The sequence below is a fragment of the Glycine max genome, chromosome 11, assembly GCF_000004515.6.
Source record: "Glycine max cultivar Williams 82 chromosome 11, Glycine_max_v4.0, whole genome shotgun sequence".
NCBI classification, from domain to species: Eukaryota; Viridiplantae; Streptophyta; class Magnoliopsida; order Fabales; family Fabaceae; genus Glycine; species Glycine max.
The window spans coordinates 11,265,849-11,275,531 of record NC_038247.2 but is presented as its reverse complement, the minus strand read 5'-3'; the positions used below and the strand labels follow the sequence as shown (position 1 = coordinate 11,275,531).

General features: G+C 31.6%; 1 protein-coding gene across 1 annotated transcript; it reads left to right on the top strand.

Moving 5' to 3' along the window:
• The first annotated feature begins 4,575 nt into the window (after positions 1 to 4,575).
• On the top strand, positions 4,576 to 8,674 carry LOC100786314 (mitogen-activated protein kinase 13). The gene is made up of 6 exons (XM_003537986.5): positions 4,576 to 4,780; positions 5,075 to 5,204; positions 5,301 to 5,438; positions 6,801 to 7,133; positions 7,298 to 7,481; positions 7,765 to 8,674. Exons 1-6 carry the CDS (start codon positions 4,623 to 4,625, stop codon positions 7,941 to 7,943), a joined length of 1,122 nt encoding a protein of 373 aa, XP_003538034.1. The 5' UTR covers positions 4,576 to 4,622; the 3' UTR covers positions 7,944 to 8,674.
• Positions 8,675 to 9,683: the final 1,009 nt, after the last annotated feature.

Sequence of the window (9,683 nt, the reverse complement as noted above, 5' to 3'; positions counted from 1 at the left end):
CTGGTTGCTTGGTTGGAGTGTGGAGGTTATGGTGTTTGATGGTGGTGGGTGGGGGCGATGCTGATTCTTGCAATTTTTTATTTATTTTTTGCGATTTGCAGACAAATCATAATTTTTAATTTTTAATTAAAAGAATGACACATTAGTTTGAATAGATCCACGTTTGAGTAAAACAATAACATTTTTATAAAAATAGATTAAAAATATTTCGATATTTATTTTAAAAAAATATTTTAACTTTTTTCTATTTATGTACTAGATATTAGTAAAAGGATTTTGAATCAAGTAAACTCACCAAAAGAAACGAAAGGGTATTAGTAGAAATGAGAGAAGATTAAATTTGTCTATTCGTCGTGAATATTTCTGAACAGTTAGCTTCCAAGAAAGCCTAATATGATATGAATGAAATGATTACGAGAAAATTTAGGGCGTCGTCAAAATGGGTCTAGCTCCATAGACAGATTCATTTAACCCGATTGATGGATTGAATTGAATCATGAAATTTTTTATCCAAACTTATTTTATTTCCATCCAACCTGAATGAAATTGATAAAATTAAATATGGAGTATCATTTTCTATTACAAGTTGACATTCACTTTTTTTTCTTTAATCTGAATTGTCATAACAATGTAACAATGTCATACTTATGTAACACGAGGAAAATAATTTTGTTTCCCAATCTAGTTATAATTTCGGAGAGATGGAGAAATTTCCCCGTGACCATTTTTGCACCATATATTGATTTTAACGGAAAATTAGAAAGGTTGATCCGACCAGGGTTATTAAAAAAAATTAATAACTAATAATAAGGTCATTAAAAAAAACTTTTAGTAAAAAATTTCAGTATTTATACTTATAAGATAAAATTCTAATTCTAACTTCCTAGAGTTTAAATTTCTTATGGATAGAAAATTTTATTAATGAACAATCGATATCAATAAATATTTATGTAAGAATTCAATAAATTTAAGACATATTCTAATTCTAAAAAATCTCAATATTCAACTCACATGCAATTTTGTTTTATCATCAAGATGATGATAAAATACATAAAAATAAAAAAAAAGATGATAAAATTTGTAAAAATTTAAAAATTAAATGATAAAATTGATGAAAGAAACATGAATGATAAACTTCATTAAAATTATGAAAAAAAAGTTAACTAATAAAATATAAAAGTTTGATGATAAAATTTATAATTAAGTGAGGAATTTGATGAAGCTTCGAGTTAAGTCACTGAAACTCCAATGCCTTTTCTTAGTATATATGACACCCTCTCTATCTCTCCATTCCACGAAGCTCAAACTTCACATTCCAACCACTCTCCCCTCTCCTTTCTCACTTTCTTTCCTCTCCCTTCCCAAAATAACCACCGAAAGCAATAAAAAGTGGGGTCCCTTTTGGCTCTCTATTCCTTTGAGTTCTCACCTCGTTTTTTGCGATTCCTCGTACCCCATCTGTCTCAAGTATGGATCTCACAGCAACCCGATCCAACAACAAACAAACGCTTCCTCCGAAGAGGGGCCTCGTCACGATCTTGGTTGTCAAAAGTGTCGTCAAGTCCGTCACGGAGTTTGTGTCTTTCGTTGCGGGAAACGGTAACGGAGAAGAAGAAAACGGAACTTCTCTCACTACCCCACCACTCCAAGTGGCTACAACTCCGATGCCTGACCCTAACCGGGTCGGCCCGACCCGGCTACTGCATTAGGATCCAAATGTTAAATAAAAAAAGTCAGCATCTGCTAGTCGTGTTAACTTAGAAAAAGGGTTATAGTATTAGTATCTTATGCATACGTTGTATTCATTGATTCTGTATGGGAATATTTGCAGAACGCTGATGCGTGTATTTGTGATTATTATTATTGTATTGCATAAAATGTTCATATTTATTTCGCTTCCCTCTCTTTTCGCATTTTCTTTTTCTTCTTCTTCTTCTGATTATCTCTCACCACGGTTTTATGAGTTTTTTTTTTTTATAAAATTGTAGTTTTGGTGGGTAGAAATTGTTCTCAATTGCAATTATTAAGACAGAGATTTTTCCCTCCACGGCTGAATTGTAGAAAAATCAGGGGGGGGGGCCCTCCTCGTTACGTGGGTCCTCCCCTGCCTATGTCTAAGGTCTTCTCGCCATGCATCAGAGGAAGACTTACGAGTAAATATACACTCACATTTACAGCAGTTAAATGGTAAAATAAATAAAACAAATGTGTGAATCATAGATTTATATATAATGATAAGCATATGGTTTCATAAAAAAAAGAAGATAAACATATGCTATAAAAATAAATATTTCATTATAATCATATATATATATATATGTGTGTGTGTGTGTCCTAACTGGAAAAGAAACTAATGAGGGAGAAAACTAACCTATCAAATAAAATAGATTAACATTAAATATTAGGATGCATTCATATTTGTCATAATGTATATACACTAGATACTATTCGCCCGAAGGAAGAAAGTTGATTAAAATCATCAAGTTGATTTTCGCCTAGCATATTTATCATCACCTAACGCGTATTCTAGTAATTACATTCTTGGTTTAGCTTTCTAATGAAGAAAGTCACGCCAGCCTCTACCTTTATCTCCAACTTAGTCTCGTCATCAGATGAAGACGACATATATATATTTTTACTGTACGTGTATGACGCATGCATGTGCTTAAATGAACTTTATGCGGAAAATTCCTAGCTTTTAATTAGTCGATCTGAACAGAAATTCATATAAATTAATAATTCCTAGCTATGCGTCATATATGTTAGATCACTCAATGATGGACATAGTGAGGAAAGGCTTACAAGTGTGATTTTTAATAAAAAAAGTCAATACAAAATAGAGATTACGTGCGGTATGGCAATATATAATTTGAAATTTCTATAAAGCAGCAGACCTATGCAATAAAGTTTATATAATATTGATATTGTTCCAGAATAAAAAATTGGTGTTTTCAACTTAACATTAATTATTATAATATAATAAAATAATAGTATTGTTTATGTAATTATTGTGGTATTTCACTGCAATTGATGTAAGCATTTGAAAAGATATAAGTAAAATATTATAAGGTATATGAGCCATAAGTATTTAAACTAACATATAATCACAAATGTAAAATACAACCAGAAATGGATTTTAGTTGTGTTGCCGAGAGTTTGAATTTTATAACATAATTTTACGTAGTATTTCACCAAAATTATTATTGTCAATCTAAGAGTAGGTATTTTCGAACAATCAACTTAATTTAATGGTTATTTAATATATATTTGTATCGTACGAGAATTTATATCATAAGTTTTATTGCAAAATTTATTTTAATAAGCTAAAAAAGTTATTCCAATAAGTTGAAAAGTTATTGTAATGAATTAAAATTAATATGAGAGTTAGAGGACATTTTTCAAAAGTAATAAATTATTTTTATAAAAAAATTAAATGTTTAACTTAATTTATTTGTAAAAAATAATATTTTTCCAGCTGTGTAAAAGATTTTTTTTAATGAATATTTCTCGAATTTTGATCAATTTTAAATGAATTACTAAATCTCAAAGTTATATCTAGGAATATATCTAGTTAAGGATAAAAAAATATAAATATTTAAAAGTGTCTTTTTTACTGAAATATTTAAAATTACTTAATATCCAATATAAAAACTATTTAATATATCAGTGTACTACTGTAATTTCAATGATTTTTTAAAAAGTAGGCGATGGGAAAAGAAAAAAGTGGTAAGAATAGCATTTCCAAAGTAGGACACGCTGTCCTGATCTGTAACGCATTTATCCATTATCTATCTGGGCCTCTCCTTGGGCTCTCTTGGTTTTCACTTATGATTTGGTGATGATAGGTGCAACCATCATTATTGCTGGTGCACCCAACATTTTAAGTGAATGGACGAAAATGCTCTTCACTCAAGTTGATCCGTATGAGTATGACTCATACGGATTAAGTTCGTCCTTATGAATCATACGGATCAACTTGATTCGTATGTTTAATTTATATTTACAGATTAAGTTTATCCATATAAATCATATGGATCAATTACAAACTCGCATACCTTCATTGTAAGATAATTTTAGAATTAACAAAAAATGTTGGGTGTAAGTAATAGAGCTGGTGCCCCTCCTAGCATCATCCCCCCTTATGATTTGTTTTACGTGAGCCCAAAAATAGCATCAAGAAAAAGGCGGGATTTCCCTAAAGCCAACTCAATTTCGAAAGAAAATCCCCATACTTTGGTATTTTGTTATTTTGCAGTCCACTACTAATCACTAATCAGTAATGACAAATGGGATCGAACCAAATTGATGAGGCACAAGTGGTTATATTAAAGTTAAGATGATTGACAAAAACAATTCTTAATCAGATTTCATATCTAATTTTAGATTAATCAGAATTTTTTTTATCAGAATCGGAGTTAAAAAAAAAAAAGGCAAGCGCAACAAACAATACATGATGAAGATTACATCGCTGATTCACACATCCAACATTTGAAATTCAATTTGAAAAGTTTAACGGCAAAAAAAAGAAAAAGTCTTAATCATATTCTGAGTTCCAAATTCTCAACAACTAACCCTTTTCAGTTTTCACACTCACTTTGCTTGCTTTGGTGTGTCGGAGAGAAATGGAAAACAATGGTGCTGAATCTGAGAATCCGAAAGGGATTCCAATTCACGGAGGGAAGTACGTTCGCTACAACATCTTAGGCAGCCATTTCCAAGTCTATTCCAAGTACGCTCCCCCTCTCCAACCCGTTGGTCGCGGCGCATACGGCATCGTTTGGTTCGCTCACTCTCTCAACCCTCAACTTCCATCATTTTTTATTTTATCGGCATATTTGTTAATTTTATTAGAAATGTAACTTTGGGAAATGTTCGATCCGTCAAAACCCAGGAAAAAATATAATACATCGAAAATTGTAATATTTCGATATTTATTAGAGGGAAAATATATTTTAATTTTTTTTTGTATTGGTAAATATTAATTTATTAATTTTATTAGAAATATCGATTTGAACAATTCGAATCTTCCATCATTACTACTCCATTTTTTCATTTAATTAATTTATTTGTTTAGCTGTGCGACGAATTCGGAGACGAAAGAAGGAGTGGCGATAAAGAAGATTGGGAATGCGTTTGACAACAGGATCGATGCCAAGAGAACGCTCAGGGAAATCAAGCTTCTCTGTCACATGGAACATGATAACGTGCGCCTTGTTTTTTCTGATTCTTTTATTTGTAGAATTAACAATTAGTGATTTGTGCATTTTTTTTTTGGTTTGATTTGGTCCATTTTTATGCAGATAATTAAAATAAAGGACATAATTCGGCCAGCGGAGAGGGAGAATTTCAACGATGTTTATATTGTGTACGAATTGATGGACACCGATCTGCATCAGATTATACAGTCTAATCAGTCTCTCACCGATGAGCATTGCCAGGTAAGGACTTGTGTGTGTTTTTGCATTATTGCTAAGTGGTGCTAATTGTTTGAATTTTGGAATGCCTGGCTTACGTGTCAGAGAAGTGATTGAGTTCGTGATAGTTAGTGTGGGTGTTAGTGCAAAAGAAAAGAATGTGATTGAGTGGATGGTGTTTGTAAATTGAAAAAAGTGTGTATTGGTTTGGTATGAGAAGAGAGAGGAGTGGCATGAGATTGCTGTGACTTGTGAGAGGGGTTTTGAAGGGTGTAAAGCCTGGATGCAGGGGTGATGGTGAGATATGTATAGTAGAGGAGTGTTAGTACCATATTTTCTAACATATACTCTGTCATGAGTGAAACTCATTAAATAAGGGATGAGATGAGACTTGTAAAATTTTGTGATTTTCAACAAATTTTAGTCAGTAATAAAGAATTTGTTTAAAAGAGAGTGTGTGACTAACTAATATTTCTCTTTATGGTAATAGGACATAGAGAGTTTACATTTATAGTGGATTTGATTTCTTCTTTTTTTGTGGATGTTGTGGACATATTTGTTGAATTATTGCTATTTTGTTTGTGTTGTTAATTGTTATGCTTCCCATACAATACGCATCTGTCCTGCCTACTAGAGTTTGTGAGGTGGGAAAAGGGTAAAATGTGTAGGACACACTGAATTACTGAAACTTACTATATAAAGCAATATACGTGATGAAGCACTTTGGAGTGATGAAGTTGAGTTTTAAACTGTTTGTTTGGTGGTTGTTAGGTAACCCTTTTTGATGGTATAGGAGATGAACAAAATTTTGCAGAATGTTTCTTCTCATTTGTAAATGTAACCTAAGTACTGAACTAGTAACTACCAAGTACCACCAACGATTTAGTTCAAATGGTATGAAGTTTGGTTTTGCTAAAACGAAGTTCCGGGTTCAAGTTAATTCTTTGTGAACAGAGAAAATAGGTGTTAGGATAACTTTACCCCGTAAGTTATTCCATTAGCTCAACCCAGATTAGTTGGAATCTAAAGTGATTTCTTGATATGGAGGATTCAAGACAAATGGAAAAGTAACCTAACTAGTTGAGTGATCTTAGAAACTTGTTGCTACTACATAACTTATTAAGATTGCTACTGTGAAAGTGGAACTGTTTATTTGGTCAAGCAATGTTGGATCAGTTTATAATACCATCTATTGTCGTCTGAGTACCTTCTTCTATAAGTATTCAGTAACCAGTATCAGATGTTCTGATGTTTTTACTTGAAACTGATAGTGAATCATTATCTTACAAATTTAAATTTATTCATTATATTTTGGACGTATAGATTTGTATTTTAACAAGGAAGTTGTAGTTCGTAAAGCTTAAGTAGTGTTTTAAATCATTGCAGTACTTCTTATATCAACTCTTGCGAGGATTGAAGTACATCCACTCTGCAAATGTTTTGCACCGAGATCTAAAACCAAGCAATTTACTTCTCAACGCAAACTGTGATCTCAAGATATGTGACTTTGGGCTTGCCAGAACAACCTCTGAGACCGACTTTATGACAGAATATGTTGTCACTCGTTGGTACAGAGCCCCTGAATTGCTACTAAACTGTTCAGAATATACTGCAGCTATTGATATTTGGTCGGTTGGTTGCATTTTGATGGAGATAGTTAGAAGGGAGCCTTTATTTCCTGGTAAAGATTATGTCCAACAGTTGGCCCTTATAACTGAGGTATTTGTTCTTTCTCTTAATCTCTTCAATACTGGCCTTGGGTCGAATTGGCAGATAAATTTAATATGCTAGGATCTTTGTCTTCTGAAATCTGTTTTAATTTGTATTAGTAGTTAAAACAAGCTTCCAAAGAACAAATTCCTCATAATCATCTCTCAAAACAGTTACTAGGTTCACCAAATGACTCGGATCTTGGATTCCTCAGAAGTGATAATGCAAAGAAATATGTTAAGCAGCTCCCACATGTAGAAAAGCAATCCTTCGCAGAGCGGTTTCCTGAAATGTCCCCCTTAGCAATTGATCTTGCTGAGAAAATGCTGGTTTTTGATCCCTCCAAGCGCATAACTGGTATGTCTCTCTTTATGGATAACAATCCTTTATAAGAAAAAATAGTTATACACTGACGGTGTAAAAAGTTTTATACAGTTGTACAATCACAGTCCACCATGTATGGTAAGTTTGTTGACTTTTAAAATAATTATCTTAAAATAATTCAAATGATGATTTGTAATTGGATGATCGTGTAAAATTATTTTATAATGTCAATACATAGACATTAAACTCATCCTTTATTTCGTATTGTTCTCCTTAATTTCTTTGTAAGTTTTACTTCTTTTCTATGGTTGCATAGTCGAGGAAGCCCTGAATCACCCCTATATGGCAAGTCTTCATGAGATCAACGAGGAGCCCACTTGCCCAACTCCTTTCATATTTTCTTTCGAACAGACAATTCTCAAAGAAGAAGATATAAAGGAGCTCATATGGAAGGAGTCTCTAAACTTCAGCCAGGATCATCAGATGTTGGAATAGCCTTTGGCAAAATGGTTTTTTTTTTTTGGGAAAAAATGTAAATTATATTAAACCCAAAATGATACAATAATAAATGGAGCATACCCCGCAGTTAAAGAAAATCAAAAGTCTCCCTAATACAAGAAGACCTATATCAAGATGCTAAAACAAATGCAACATGTGCGCTTGTTTATACATAAGAAACTTAATGCTTGTCTATACAAATGCAACGGGGCAAAATGGTTTTTTATCATTAGATTCTATGGAGTTTCATAATACAGGTTTGGCTGGAGTTGGGTGGGAAAGTGGTTTTAGTTTTATAAAACATGTCATAAATTGTTGTTTTTAGAGGTCTGGAGTTGCAAGTGCTGCATGTGATTCTGTAATCTGTAATCAGAGTGATTAGGGAGGTTCTCCCAATTCCTTTGTCCTGAGAGGGCAATGTGTTTTACTTTTTCTTTTATTTCTTGGGGAGGATTATGGTACCCACAAAGCGTTGGTGCTTCTTCTTATACATAAGAGAGGGGCATAATCAAATGCCTCCAAGTCCCAAGACGTTGTCTTCTTCGGCTTCGCATTGTATAAATATCAAAATATAGTAGTTATACTGAAGTTATTGAAGATAAGCCACAATAAAGTGGTTCTTAATTTTGGGTGCTTATAATTGTGGTTTTGTTTTCGTTATTTGTTTTTCACTTTGAAATTTAGTGATACTTCTTTTATGTTTTCTAAAGACATTTTAGGTGCTTGTAAGTTATCTTTTCCTTCAGATTATACAGTATTCTAGCAGTCCTACTGGCTTGCAAGTTCCACGTGGAATTTGGCTCCTCTAAATTGTGAAATTCACTTTGGAAGATAAAGTGGAGAGGGATAATTGTTATTTGGATTTTTTTAATAATTTCATAATTTTTTTTCATGTGCAAATATTTTATTATAATATTAATAACTTATATTTTAATTAATGATTACCGCTTTATCCTTTATTTTTTAAAAGTTAAACTTTAGAAGAAATGAATTCACGAATGTGTTGCACTTTTCCGTTACCTTATCTCAGTTTTTTCTCTTATTGTGTAAACCATGGGTACGTTTCTAGTTTATTTTATGGGCATACTAAATCTGACTCGTTTAATGGCGGTTTATTGTGAAATAAGTTTATAGAAGTAGCAGAAAATATACTAACGACAATGATGATCGTAATTGATATGGTATTTTAAATCCAGTAATATTAACTGTGACAATTGTTGACTAATGATGATCATGACAATTTGACAATAGTACTAATAGGTGGCTATGGAGACAACTTGACGATGGTAGTAATAACATTCACCATTAGTTGTATTCAGGGACGGATCAAGCCAAAAAAGTTAGGGTCAAATATAATATAAATAATTTTATAATAAAAATTTATATTAACTATTTATTTTGTAAGAAAAAAATCTAGAATATATTAAAATATTCTCGACTAATGTTTTATATAACTTAATAAAGTCATTTGGTTACAAATATAAATATTTATAATCTTTAAAATAATAATAATATATTCTAAAAGAAAAAATATTAACAAAGGGAATAAGTAACGTCAAATATTTTGTTTTAAAAAAGAAATAAATAAAATTATTTCAATTTAAAGACTATAAAAAATAGTATTTATAAAAAAAAATATTTGTTTGAAAAAAGAGAAAAATGTCATTATTTTGGTGATCGATACTATAAAAAAGAATAAAATATTTTAGCAAAATAAAATTAATACTTAAATACTAT